Consider the following 15,668-nt stretch of genomic DNA (forward strand, 5'->3'; position numbering starts at 1 on the left):
AGAATTGAGTGTTGATGTTGTTTATGCATAAGTAAGCTGGTCATATTTTCAATCAGCCAGTTAGACACAAGGTTTAACTTGCACATAAAGTTTGCATATTCTTAAAGTAAACACATAACTCAGTTCATAAAGTACTTTTGACCTCTTGCAGCGTTTTGAATGTCATGTGTGACAGGTTGCCTGTAGAAAACATTCTAACTGGAACCAGGGACATTTTGCTGAAGGCTCACTCCTGAACAAAGATTTGTGGCTTGGCTTCAATGTGGTGGCTAAACAGTATATTTTTCTTACTCACGTAGGATTTGCCAGATTATTTGAAGTCTGTCATTTAAGGGTTGTCAGTGAAGGGCTAAATATAGAACAGAACAATCAACTTTGAACCTTACTGAAAAATGTTTTGACCTTGAGTTCAAGTTAATTTATTTTGCCGACAACAATTTCTATTAGGCTGATTACTCTAATAAGCCTTAAATCAATTTTCTGTTATTTTTCTACCCTGTGTTTAACCAAGTTAACATTTTTGGCTCGCATTTCCCAAAGAAATAAAAATATACTTTTGAAGTTAGTAACCATTAACCTCTATACATGTGTTAATATTTAATAAATAAGACAGAAAACCTTGTTAGAAGATTTGTATCATATAAAAAAAGTTTGTGCTTGTGCACACTGAGTTAAATTGAGTGGAAGAAACTCTCAAGAACTGAGTTACACCACTATTAATCCAGTTAGAACTTTCCAGATCAGTGACTTTGTTCATTAACAGCCTTCAAAGCCTCAAGTCTATTAGTTACAACATGTCAAAGAGAGTCATTTAAAACTAGCTCTGGAGACATGTTCAAATGAATCAAAATACTAGGGCTCTAAATGATTCCAAGTTGGCCTGTTGCTTAACAGGCACAAAGGGAAATTGTTCTTACTAGAGTTTAAGAAACACACCTTGTCGGCCATGTTAGTCAAGTCCCTGACATGCACACACCGACAAAAAAAAAACAGCCAAAAAAAAAAAAAAAACCCCACACAAATGCACACACACACCTTTAGACTTGTGTGCAGTTGATTAAAAGCAGTGATACACCTGCAAATAGTTTATGCAGTAGTTTGTGTGCAATAAAACATAACATCACTTAATGTTCAAATCAATGGAATATTTCATGTTATAAAAGCAAAATGTTTTTATTTTCCTTTCTCCTCTTTTCTCTTGTGGTAATAAGACATTGGAGGAGTTAGAAGACTTGTTTCCATGACAACGGTGCTTACCAAACATAGTATATATGATACCAGCATCAGGGTGCTTTTGTGAAGGCTTGTGTAATACCCAGTGGTGCTGTCTTCATCCTCCCCCACAAAATTAACAGATTTACAGGCAAACAAAGTGTCTGACAAATTGACACTACTTTGTTGTCACCCATTTCTTCCATCTACCAATCTCTTCCCAAATATATATATATATATATATATATATTTATATATATATATATATATATTTATATATATATTCATTTATTTTTTATTTTTGCTGCTGTATTCAGTATATTTCTAAATAAATATTCTTCATATGCAGGATGTAGTTTGTGAACTGTTGAAAAATCGGAATATTTTAACTTAAATATGACCTAAAACATTGTACCACACAGGTCCTTAAAGTACATTAAAAAAAATCAATTGAACAAATTAGAAGAAAATATTACACACTGGGCCAGATTTTCTAACAATTTTCACCTCCTTCTGGATGGGGAGGAGAGTATTTGAATGAATCACATGATTAACCAAAGCTTGCAGTATGCAGTTTACTGCACTATACCGAAAAATAGAATGTCTTGTTTTGCAACAGACATAGTCATGATAGTTGCCTCTGGAAGTGCTCATATATTTCAAATGAGAGGGGGGTAGAGGTTGTCAGAACGAGTTTGTTATTGGCGCGGGTGGATGGCTCAAAGCTGTGCACGTGGTGCTAAAGCTTTGGCTCTGTAGCTCTTCACTGAGTCCTCAAACCCCAAATCTTTAGAGCCTAGCCCTACAAATTTGTCTTCCTCAGTAATATTTTGTATATTTTCATGAGAAAGAGCAGAACTTAACTGGACTGGAGGAAAATCTCAGTACAGCACACATACAAGGATTTGTCTTCATTTCCAGGTAGCCAAATTACTTTTTATAGTAAGATGATGGTTTTGGGCTTTTAGTAAGATTTATACACAGAAATTGCTATATAATGAAAACATCTGCAATTTCAGATCTGTTACATATCACAATTGCATATGCAGCTATTAGCAGAACTTAGATCAGAAGTGTGTTAGATTAATATCTGGAAGTTACAAAATGTAATACAGTCTCTAAAAAAATCTTCTCACAGAAGAAAATAATGCAATAAACAAGAGTGATGCATGCATTTATGCTCGTGGTACAGAAACAATAATTTCATTAACACCCATGTGAGTCGGGAATGGGCAGGAAATAATGTTTGTCATTATAACATCATTGTAACACAACACAATAATTAAATAACACAATATAATAGTATTAATGTAATAATAATGTAATAATAACCCCCCTCTGGATAGGTTCTGTGCGTAACCTTAGTTGAAAGCTTTATCCAAAGAATGCCTGTCTCAGTCTACATGCCTTCACATAGTTCCCTTCTGACAGAAGAAGAGTAACCGTTTAAATCATATAAAGCCTCCTTCGGCTATAGTACATCTCATTGTTCTGGATTGTCTCGCTATTGACCAAGAGAAACACTTGCATAAAAACCTGTGCTTACACAGTATTATTTTGGTTAGTTGGTTAGCTAATTTGCATTGTTTTTGATAGAATGAAATCATTTGGCTGTCGTAGTTTATGAATTAGTGTATATTAATCAGATTGCTCGAAGAGCTTTCCGCTCCCATTGGTAAATGTGGCAGCTAATTTGTCACACTTAGTAAATTTGGCCTTTGTTCTTTAGTTAGTTAAGAAAAATGATCCAATATTTTATATCTATGAAAAGGAAAAAAAAAATCTAGGATTAATTGTATAATTGAAGGGGAAATTAGATACAGGTGCTTTCCATTAATGGATGTGAGTGTGTACTTTGTTTGCTTTTTGTTTTTATCAGGAACTACCAAAGTCTGCTTCTCAGAACACATTTGAGGAAGTAAATCACTCCATTAACAAATTAGATTTTTGAGGAAAAGGTTGTTCTTGCTCATCAGACTGGAAAGGGGTATTAAACCATGTTAAAGGGTTTGGAATGCTAAATGAGTCAGACTGTGTATAAATCGAGGACATTTAAGAGCATTGTTTTCTATCTCAGGAAAGGTCAACTAACAAAGTTTCCTACAAAAGCAAAGTAGACAAAAGTTTGGGATGGCACAAAGGAACCCAGGGTAGCTTCTAAGCAACTAAAGGTTTCTTTCACAGTGACTAATGTTTATCACCCCACCATCAAAAGAGCACAATGACAAAGCCACAGTCCTCCAAAAATGAAAAGTGCTGCCCATCTGCAGTTTCCTAAAGAAAGTAAAACCGATTGATGAGACCAAAATAAAACTTGCTGGTTTAAATGAAAAGGGTTTTGTTTAGCCACAAAGATTTATCACCATTCATGGACTAAAGCATGTTGAATTTTACCAGCAAATTCTAAAAGAAAATAGACCACATCTGCAAAAAGCATTAACAGAGAGAAGCAAGACAACAGCCCTCAGCACACATGTTGTTCTAAAGTAAAGACAATCCCCTTTGAGCAAGCACTTGTTGACAGGAGGAAGGATGAACTCCTTTCTAACATGAAGAAACCTCCCGCAGAATGAAGTTCGGGGAGGGGCAGCCATCTGCTGCGACCAGTTGGAGGGTAAAGGCAAAGTGAAAAGAAAAAACGAGAGCATAGAGAGACAAGGACAAAACAAACTATGGGAGAGTGAAGGCAAATATTAATGTAATGCAGTTGTGGCACACATGGTGAGGGAGGTCAGTGGAGAAGAAATTCTGAGCAGCCAGAGCCAATGGAAAATTTGGTCTTCACAGCACCATTTGCCGTGCATTCCCTTAGCCATCATTCAGTGCATAGCCTGCTTAGCATCTGGTACAGTGCAGAACATGGTCACACATAGATTCCTAAATATCTGCATTAATACTCTTAACAAGGCATAAAATGTGCTTTTCTAGCCCTCGTTTTCATAGCATGTATCTAACTGTAGCAGCATTTAGTCTTCATGTAGCCACTCTTCATCTGTGAGCATCACTTGTGTGGGTGGCTGTGTTTTATCCTTATACCAAACAGGAATTGAATATAGCCGTTTTCATCTGAAGCTGTCATTTGTTTTTGTTTTTGTTTGTTTTTGTTTGTTTGTTCAGCTTGTGCTTATGCCAAGTGCAATTATGCCATCCACGAGAAGCAGTACATTTCAACAATAAATGACTTCACAATAAATAACTTTGACCTACTTAGTTGTTATTCCCCTTAGAGACATAATAAGCACAAAAAATGTATGACCATGCACGTTGTGTTCCTAGTATGCAGATGCAGCAAACCCATTTAAGGTGCATTGTTTGCTCATGGCTGAGGACCAGTCGTTTATTTGGCTATGAGTAATGATAACATAATAATCATTCTTTATGGTCCATGTCACAGCACCCAGTCAGCAATGGTAAAGGCTTGTGAAAAGAGAGTGGGAGGACAGGGAGTCTGTGAATCATCACTTAACACTTCACCACGAATGAGGAGGAAGCAAAAAAAAAAAGAATTCAGAATTATAAAGGGAAACCGTAACTTTTAATCTCAGTACAGCTGCTTTTGCTTCTTGGAGATGGTGGACACATGAATAAGAGCAGTGTGCAGTATATAATTGGATTACGGTAAATGATAGTTTTAGTCAGCTTTATAAGCTTGTTTTAGAAAGATGTTTAACTCAGTATTAATCATTTGAAACTAGTTGGACATCTTTTTTTAGGTTAGCTGATTGAGATTGTTTTTGTTTTAATATAGATTCTCTATTTGCATACAGTATGTGACTGTGATATAATGTGAAGTGTAGTAGTGTTTTATTTTTTGATGGCAGCTAGTCTTTACTCTTTAACCGATTTGTAAAAGATCTTGTTGAGGAGTGTGTGTGTCTGTTCCTGTCTAGCTATCTTTGTGAGGACCGAAATCTGCATTCTACTATACTTGTGAGAACCAACAGTCACTTGTGAGGACACACTCACCAGTCCTCACAAGTTTGATGGCCTTTTTGAGGCTCAAAATGTGGTTTTAGTGTCAGGGTTACGATTAGGTTGTGGTTAGGTTTAGGGTAAGGATTAGGGTTAGGCATTCATTTTTAATGGTTATGGTTAGGGTATGGGGCTAGGGTAGGGGTCAGCAACCTTTAACACCCAAAGAGCCATTTAGACCCGGTTTCCACACAAAAGAAAACACTGGGAGCCGCAAATACTTTTTGACATCTAAAATAAAGATAACACTGTATATATTGTTTTCTACTTTTATGCTTTGTGTGAACAACTAAGGTGTGTTGCTTATGAAATCCATGAAGTGCTACAGAGAAAATTACATTTTATTTATGTAATTAACACATTTGAACTCTTAAAGAAATATAACAAAAGGAAAGACACCCAGATGAACTAAAATGATCCATGTAGCAAGCAAAAACTGTTGTGAGCCGCCACCCTTATATCGCCTAATTCCTAATTCTAATTCTGCCTAAATATGTATTTTACCTGGTTAATGTGTGTGGCGGGGCGTGGTCTGCTGCGCCGCTGCAGGGGAGGAGGACGCACCTGAGCGGCACCCGCAATCACGCCTGTGCTATCTATGCTGTTGTGTTGGTATGTGTCGGGCTGTGAGCTGAAAAGCTACAGCCGGCTGTATGCGTACAGCAACCGTGTGTGAAAAGCGTGTTCATGCAAACATTGTCGGGTCTGCCGTGATATGTTTACAATGGGACTTCTGCTCCTGAACCTCTGCGCACAGCGTCTGCAATTCGGGGCTGTACGAAGTCACTTTCATCTTTACGCAGGACTGTAAGCTGTCATCTGTGAGGCGTGAGCGGTGTTTGTTTTTAACATAGTTCACGGAGGAGAACAGCTGCTGATATAATGTGGATCTGAAGATCCATAATTGGCCTACCTGGGGGTGAAAGTCTCGATAAATGCACGGCGTTTCTGCGGGTGTGACGCTTATTTTGAGCGATGAAAAAATAATAGAATATAATTTTATTTTTATATTTCAATATCACAATAATCTTCCAATTTAGAACTACTAGTTAAAAAAAGAACTAACATAAATAAAATACACTTCAGCTAAATACTTTTCCCAAACCACGCGGAGCTGCACTTCAAGGACTAAAGAGCCTCATGCGGCTCCGGAGCCGCAGGTTGCCGACCCCTGGGCTAGGGAAACCATTATGTCAATGAAGGTCTTCACTAAGATAGCTGAACAGGCTTGTGTGTGTGTGTGCGTGTGTGTGTGTGTGTGTGTGTGTGTGTGTGTGTGTGTGAGATAAAAAGTGCTTAAACTGCACAGAATAAAATGCTTTATGAAACTGTGTGTGAATGGGTAAACATGACTTGTTTACCCATTCACACATGAAAATACAGGCCATTTGTACTGTAGAAACACGTTAAGTGCTTAATATGATTGGAAAACGTTATATAGATGCCTGTCTACTCTATATTGATGAAAACTGTTTGCATGACTGATATTACTGATGATTACTTATCCCTGTATGGCATAACAATTTACAGAAAGTTGATTTTTTTTTAAGCTTACAAAGGATTAGTATATGCACATATATTTACATAAAGATCTCTCTGTATCGGAGAGGGTCTTCTTTCACACTCCAGCTGTTCTGCATGATATTCCAGACCAAATTGGTGGATTATTTGCTGCTTGGGTTAATGTTATTTAGTTTGTTAACATCTGCAGTAACTGCTTGTGTGATATGCCTCTCACTGCTTGAAATGCTGTGCTCCAGTTCCTCTTCTTCTCCATCTATTCTCTTCGCAGCTTTCATTTGTTCAGGGTGTAGACTAGCAATTTGATTTTCAGTAGCTGAAACACTGGGACACTTTTTAGTGTGGGGCATTTTAAATTAACACATGTATTTAAGCAGCTTGAAAAGCTATTGTAGCAGCTTGAAAAAAACATGTTCATGTTACTTCTGCTACTCTTTATTATAAAATGTGCACACTTTTTGTTTTCATCGATTTATGATAATGATCAACAACGTGAGATTTGATGTCTATATTCTCTCTGTGTCTGTCTGCAGGAGTGACAACTGTCCTGACCATGACCACACTGAGTATCAGTGCCAGGAACTCTCTCCCTAAAGTGGCCTATGCCACAGCTATGGATTGGTTCATTGCTGTCTGCTATGCCTTTGTCTTCTCAGCCCTCATTGAGTTTGCAACAGTCAACTACTTCACCAAGAGGGGTTACGCTTGGGATGGAAAAAGTGTGGTGCCAGAGAAGGTATTTGACCCCTTTTTAAAAATGGTCTTACTTATTTAAAGTGTGCTTTTATTATAATAAAAACATTTTTTTAAAAGCATTACCACTGGTATCAGTACATAGGAAAACCTTATCATGTTACCGTCCTCTAATGTTTTTTAAAAACCCAAACAAGCAAAATATGAACATTAAAGTGTTTATTTTATTATTATTTTTTTGCACCAGCACATCACTTAACTGCTGATGGAACTGCATCAAGCAGGGAACATTTAATTATTGTCATCTAATAGAAAATGCAATTTGAGTAACATGACATGAACATTAATAGTTTAGTGTTCAGCTTGTGCTTTTCTGCTCTACTTGTCTCTGTGCTGCAGTTAGCAACAACATACTCTGCAGTCTCCGGGTGTTTTTAAAAAGGCCCAATGCTGATTATAAAGATGTTATATTTCTGACATTAAAGCTTTCATTTGGATATATGCCAATGAGAGCAATTAATATTTCCCAATTAAATACCTATTTAAACCCAGTTTGATTCACCAGGGTTTTGCATGCAACAGTGAATAGTGGTAGTTTGGGAAAGGATACAATAGCAGTGTGCGCAGTATTGCATCTCACAAAAAATGAACTCTTTATCCTTTTGCCTTTCTCCGACAAACAAATCAGCAAAAGAAAAAGAAGGAATCTCTCCTTAAGAAGAACAACACTACGGCCTACCCAGCTGCCACTGCTACAGCCTTCGCCCCCAATATTGCCAGGGACCCTGGATTGGCTACTATCGCTAAAAGCGCCCCACCACCCCCAACTGAGCCTAAGGAGGAGCCAAAGCCCAAGCCTCCAGAGGCCAAGAAGACCTTTAACAGTGTGAGCAAGATAGACAGGATCGCCAGAATAGCCTTCCCTCTGCTCTTTGGAACCTTTAACTTGGTCTACTGGGCGACCTACTTGAATAAGAAGCCCAAATTGCAGGGGGCCAATCCACACTAATCAAGTTTTTCATTCCTTTTAAACTATACCTGTAATTATTTCATTTTCTTATTCCTATAAACAGTGTTTATTTTCAGACAACATGGTGTCCATGCTGGTTTCCAATTCCCAGTTGTTGCATTGCTTCTATGTTGAACAAAATTTTGAAGATTTTGAAAAAACAAAATATAGGAAAAAAAAATGAAAACAATACAAACTTTTGAAAGAGTGTTGTTCAGGTCTGGGATGATGCTACTAGGAAAATGCTACTTTAAATATATAGCCAAGAGAATGCTATTCTACAACTGCACATAGCCCAAACTTGTTGAGAGGCATGTTTTTGTTGATTTATTTGTTACCTTTTATTTGATTCTACTTCATTTAAACATGGAATCACAGATACAGTGGGCATTTGTGTATATGCATGGACAGGACATCTTATAATTTGTATTTATTTATTCAAAATACAACTCATCATTGACTGTTGGCTTGGTTTATTTGACATCAGCAGCAAAATGCTACAGTCAGTCTCTTTCCAAATATCTTCCATTGTTTGTAGATGTTTTATGAGCCTAATTATACCATTCTCCATAATATGTTAGGATTTCTGCAATAGCAATAAAACATGTCTCAGTGGACACACCATTTATTTAGAGATCAAAAGATACAAAGATTCAATCATGGTTGTGATCAACATTGAAAAAAATATAGTAAGTTATTTTCACAGCATTGTAAATATCAGGTGTTACAGATGTCAGTATTATGTTTAGGCTTTGCAAAGTGTAACTAAAGGGTAATTGTACACATGGAGAGAAAAGAATTTTTTGGATTAATTTGTTTTTGTTTCCTCTTTATCATACTTTCTACAAAAAAAGAGTATATACTGGTCTAATTCATGCTTAAGTGACTGTTTTTCACCAAGTTAATGTTCCATTCAAAGCTGCTTTTACATTGGATTAAAATATTAAACTGTGTGCTTGTGTACACATTGACGGCAACAACATCAACAACAAAATCAGTGGTAAACTGACACTGGCTAGTTACGAATAAGAATGTAAAAAAATATATATCACAAATCATGGAGTGCATTAGATTTAGAAATAAAACACTCATTACCTATGTATATTTGTTTTTGTTTTTTGGGGCTTTTGACTACTTATGGTGGGGCCTCCTTTGTCAGAAACACCATTGGTAGGAAAGTTCTGTTAGCATCAATTGAAAAAAAGGGGCAGGGGCACATTGAGAGGGAGAAGTGCCTTTTCCATTTTCAGAGTTGAAGCTGTGAAGGCTGTTACTTTGGCGATTGACGGCACATCTGTATTTTCCATCCCACTGTGTCCCCTGACCATTTTTACCATATTCACCCCCATCCCCATTCAGTTAAATATTGAGACATAACACTCAGAAAGTACCAGCTACACTGCCTTCAGTATCACATGCCCGTTAGGACTCATTTGTTGCTGCTTGTCGGTGTGCAACAGCGAGAGACAGGGACAGAGACAGAAAGGGACAAAAGAGAAAGGAGACATTTAGGTGAAGTGGCATTGTAAGCTTACTTTAGCCAGCGCTGTGTTTCACACAGAGGAATTGTCTTGTAGTTCTACGATAGTGACAAAGATGAATCTATTTTTGTAGCATGATGTCAATCCCTCTTCCGAGAAAAACCAACAGAAATTAACGCCAGTGTGAAAAGAATGCTTTTGTTTTTGTATTGAAAATTGCTTGCTACCTTCATTTCTTTAAAAAACACACACTCTTTAGGGAAATGCTCCTTCTCTGACGTGGCATGTTAAGGTTTCTGAACAGTCCAATTTAAATTATGTTAATGTAGCAATATTAATTAGCAAGGGCTTTTCTTAGGACCTGAACCTGACACTCAGTCTGGAGTTGATATCCATTGTAGCTTTACACTGACCCCTCTCTACTTGTAGTTTCATCTGTATGCTGTACTTAGAAATTTATTCTATTTAGATTTTGTTAAAGAAAACAGGCATCGCATTGTGTGTCCATGCTGGGTTCTAAACCCTTTGGCTCGCACTCAAACTGTGTTTGATGAAGAATCAAGAGTGCTGGTGCATTGCGTCATATTACTGATTCAATGTCTTTTGCTGAATATATTTTACAGGGCACTAAACAGGCCAAAGGGCAAATTAGAACTGTGCAGAATTCTCTGTGTGCTTGTGCACTAAGGTGAAAAGATCATGCCACTACCAGAGGGAATCAAAAAGAGATTGGTTGCTGTTGCTATTGTCATTATTTGCATTATCATCATAACCAATATGGAATCTATCCCCTTATAGCAGACATCTTTACAAGCATATGCAAGCAGTCTACTGTTCACAGCCACTTAACCTACAAGCTGAGGGTCATGGAACTGCAAAGTTCAGGGTGAAGAGTTGTATAAAGATATTTGAATTCTAAACTATTGTATGTATGTTTAATATCATAAAGAAAATCTATATATATATATATACATATGTAAAATACTTAATGCATATAGTATTTGATTCTATCAATGAAGATATTAGCTAAGATGATGATGAATATTGTTTGTATTATCAACCTATTGTTATGCATTTTGCACATTTAGAACAATAACATTACATTTATGTAGTCAGCTTCGTGCTATGCAAGGACAGCTTTCAACCACATCACTGACCTTCTTTCCCTGACCATTGTGCTTCAGATTTACAAGCTATTACTACAAAAAAAGGAAAAAAGCTTAGCTTTTATATCAGCTGTGCACCCATTAGCATTTTTTCTTCTTTTTTTCTCTAACCATGGCTATACAGGGTGACATCAAAGAAAACAGTGGATTATCTCTTTTGTTAGCGCTTTGGATTTGTCAGTGGTTGAAGGGAAAATGGCTTTCATTGTTGATTGCACTTTTTCTCCAGAGACATGCAATAAAGTGATTGAACTGGAAAACCAGGAGCAAAACCGTAACCTTGTTAATAACATTTCTGTTAAGTTCTTGAGCTTATTTGTCATTCTAAAAATGGAGGCGGGTGAAAATGTTACTTTACTAAATAGATCATTTTGTTTATCTTTTGCTTTCCAAAGCTCAGTGATATTACAGGAAGCAACAGTGAGTTTTGTTTCAAGTTTGTAAAGCCCCGAGTTCTACTCCAAGCAGAATGAAACAAAGGATCATTTCCAAATATTTTTGAGCGTGGTCTGTCTAGGTAATGCTCCAGAGAGAATGTGATATATGAGGCACAGTGCAATCATGAGCTTCCAACCTTTACCCTTACACTCATAGGCAGAGCATACATGTAAATATCACATCGGTAGGCACATCAGTCATTGATTTCATTGTTCGATGCAGTTCTCAGCAGCACTTGCTGTTCAACATTGAGTCTTTGGTTATTCCTAGATACCTACTGGAGTTTTTCTTGTATTTTTATCAAACAAAATATGTTCTGATTTTCACTGAAATGTAAAAAAAAATAATTTTCTAAAGCACAAAAGTTGACTAGGGTAGAAGAGATAAGAATGACACTGTATACATATGGACATCAAAGAACAAACACAAAACGCACACAAGCTCACAAACCTACATACAGTTCATGCTGGCAGTTCAATGATACTGACAAAAGGTTCTGGTGGATGTAGATGAACTGGTGAATCTTCTGTAAATGTTTTGTTTCTTTTGGTTATGATATGGCCCTGTAAAATCTGATTCTCTGCATTAGTCTTTAAATAAAAAGAAAACAAACTAATGTCATGGCTATACTTCTGTCTCTGTGCTATGTGCTACCTGACCAAGGCTATGATAGATTTTAAAAGTTAGACCTTGTTTTTGAGTGTTTAATTAATCATAAGAAACATTCTCCTGATCATAATTAATAAGATATAGAAATAAATAGACTGTGTATGATAACTGGCATCTGGTATCGGGCATGTGAAGAAATCTGAATGATTCAATTTTTGAGCTAAATGCCATTTAGATGATACCTGTGGGAAAGAAGGGTTACGTTAGCTTTATGTGGACAAGGGGGCAGAGGGATAGAAGGTGGGACCTCACCTAAAGGGATTGGTGCACAGGTGATTTTTGTTTATGTTGGCAGTTTACTGTTTGGACTTCATCTGGATTTACAAGATCCAAAGAAGACTTGCTCTTAGATGACTAAATGCGGCAGGATATCACAAGCTATGAAGATTTGTTCCAACCATATAAAGTGAGTGTAACTCTCCCACGGGCAGAATAACTCATAACACACCTCATTTATTCATTTAGTTGCACCACAGACAGGATCGGTCAGGAGACCTCGGACAGCTGAGCTGTTACGCACAGAGTCACAGTTTTCAGCTTAAATCATTTGTTACGCAGCAGCTGTCTTCTGAGTCTCAGCCCCGATCACAGCTCTTAGGACATTTTAAGCCTGATCCATTTTGCTAATATCAAAAATACATATTTTTTGCAGTAGTTTCAGCAGTTTATATTAGAAAAAATGGCGATAGATAGATAGATAGATAGATAGATAGATAGATAGATAGATAGATAGATAGATAGATAGATAGATAGATAGATAGATAGATAGATAGATAGATAGATAGATAGATAGATAGATAGATAGATAGATAGATAGATTTTGAGGCCTTTTATTGTGTTTATTGCTAACTAGCAAGTGTTAGCATACAAACAAAACCACTGCTTTTGATATGATATGATAAAAATGATAAAAACATGATAAAAAAGATCTTTCTCAAAATAAGCATCCTGTCACTGTAACCTGTTTTCATTCCAAGAGTGTCTAATAACTCGTGTTCATAAAGCTGCAGGCATCACCTGTGCATGTGAAGTAATATTATTTGCTTGTGACTATCTGGCAAGAACAGCTATGTTCTTCAGCATGTTTTCTCCTGAATATTCCCTCTCTGCTCTCGCTGCCTCTGCTCACAAGCCTCCACCTCATCCTCGTCTTCTCCCACCGTGCCATGAGACTTCAGGTGCAGGGGAACGTGCGCTTCTTCCTTAAAAGCATGTGAGCTGCCAAGTCCTCAGGCTGTTATGTAATAAAGCTGCTTCTCCCTGGCAAGAGAGCAGAAAGAAGAACAATTTTTCCCTCTCTCTGTGTCTCTCTGCATAGTTCTCATCTTCTTCCCGCTCTCTGTTTGTGTCACCTTCCACTCATAAGCACAGATTAAAAATGGGGTTGTTAGGCGAGGAAATGATGGACATTTGGACAAGTTCCATTCAGTCTTAGGCACTGGATGAATTGTGCTTAAAGTTTAAGCATCCATTGCACATGCAGTGTTTTTACTTAATCACGGTTTAAGGCACGTATTGGGATTTAACTTCATTTGGAGGTGCATTTAACAGTCTGTCCATTAATTGTTTGTAGTGTTGCCTGAAAAAAAGGCAAATGAGGAAAATGATTATTAACTTTCTTAAATCAAAACAATCAATCTCAGACATCATCATTGCTAAATACCCTTAAAGGGCACATATCATGTTGCTGTTAAGAAACCAGCTTCCATTTTTGGTAATATAAGTGGAACTTGATAAATGTCTCAGGCAATCATTTAGAATGGCCCTCAGTGGCTACCATCTATTGTGACTGCAGAGAAACAAAACTGAATAAATCAGAACAGTCAAGTTGCAAACTCTCAGAGTCACATTTTAAGCATACAAGTAGTGGAGTTATACATAAAGTAAATGGATTTTGTCATTCGCCAACAATGACATTATCAGCCTCAACAATGTATTGTGTTACCACAAGAAAACAATAAGATTAACACTGTGCCTGGAGTACATGATTATAAATTTAAGGCATTTCTAAACTAAATCTCTATTTCTCATTGAAGTTAACATCCTCCACATTGAGATGATGAAGACTTTGGTTCATGGAGAAGAAAAGGAGGAATCTTTCTCGCACACATCCAAGTTGTGTCACGTCCAATTCTTCAGGGCCTAAATTCTTAAGCAATGGCCATATCAGGGACCCACATCTCCTGAGATTTCTATTAGCTCTCTCTCTCTCTCTGCTTGCTCGTGTTTGCTTCAGCTTCTCACTCCATAGATTGCTTGGCCAGGTATCAGGATCTGAGATTTGTTTTTCTCCTTCAACTGAAATGAATAAATGAATACATAAACAGAAAAGAAATGCAATTGGGGGAAAAAGATAATTACTTCACATTCTGCACCTCCTGAAAGTAAATGCCTCTGTCATAGAGGTTTAGGGCAAGGACGTTACTGTTTTGGGGGGGGGGGGGGGGGGGGTTGTTTGTTTGTTTGGTGTTTTTAATAATTCGTACATGACGGAAAGTGATTGTCATACAGAATTTTTTTGTTTCTATATAGGTCTTAATGAATAAGTATTTGGCTGACCTTTTCAGTGCTATGGTTTGGAAGGTTGCCGGTTCGAGCCCCGGCTTGGACAGTCTTGGTCGGTGTGTCCTTGGGCAAGACACTTGACTAGGGCTGGGTATCGTCACTGATTTCTAGAATCGATTAGATTCCGATTCACAAGGTCCCGAATCGATTCAATCAACGATTCGATTCGATTCGATTTAAATCTGGGAAATTTTGCCTCAGACAGTCAGAAATATTATAATTCTGACATTTACATATTTTTGTATCTATAAAAAGGAAGCTGACACTCACAAGACTTTATCCAAGGTGTGAGCATCACAGCAGATGTCTTTGTGTCAAAGTAGCTGAAGATAAAACACAGAAAAACATGAAGGTGATTTTCCTGGCCTGGGATTTTACAAAAATATTCTGCAGTACATCAAAAACAAAAGAAAACCATTAATCAAAATATAAACATTACCTCTGAAGTTACAGCGGTTTTATTACAGACACGGCTAAGCGTTTTGCATTTTGTATAATTTTAAAAAGTTTACATTTGTTCAGAAGCCTATTGAATGGCAGAAATGAGGTTTTCTTTTCAGAAGTACAGTAGGGCAAAAAAGTATTTAGTCAGCCACCGATTGTGCAAGTTCCCCCACTTAAAATGATGACAGAGGTCAGTAATTTGCACCACAGGTACACTTCAACTGTGAGAGACAGAATGTGAAAAAAAAAATCCATGAATCCACATGGTAGGATTTGTAAAGAATTTATTCGTAAATCAGGGTGGAAAATAAGTATTTGGTCAATAACAAAAATACAACTCAATACTTTGTAACATAACCTTTGTTGGCAATAACAGAGGTCAAACGTTTACTATAGGTCTTTACCAGGTTTGCACACACAGTAGCTGGTAATTTGGCCCATTCCTCCATGCAGATCTTCTCGAGAGCAGTGATGTTTTGGGGCTGTCGCCGAGCAACA

General features: G+C 37.2%; 1 protein-coding gene across 6 annotated transcripts in view; it reads left to right on the forward strand.

Moving 5' to 3' along the window:
- gabra1 (gamma-aminobutyric acid type A receptor subunit alpha1) overlaps window positions 1-12,099 on the forward strand; it is a 37,328-nt gene extending 25,229 nt beyond the window's left edge. For all 6 annotated transcript variants that reach the window (XM_082547787.1, XM_082547788.1, XM_082547785.1 and 3 more), the window contains 2 exons: window positions 7,239-7,441; window positions 8,087-12,099. In XM_082547787.1, the coding sequence (XP_082403913.1) occupies window positions 7,239-7,441; window positions 8,087-8,407 (524 nt within the window). In that variant the 3' untranslated portion in view covers window positions 8,408-12,099. The remainder of the gene's footprint in view (window positions 1-7,238; window positions 7,442-8,086) is intronic.
- Window positions 12,100-15,668: the final 3,569 nt, after the last annotated feature.

This window comes from Aulonocara stuartgranti (genome assembly GCF_965226115.1).
Source record: "Aulonocara stuartgranti genome assembly, chromosome: 10".
NCBI lineage: Eukaryota > Metazoa > Chordata > Actinopteri > Cichliformes > Cichlidae > Aulonocara > Aulonocara stuartgranti.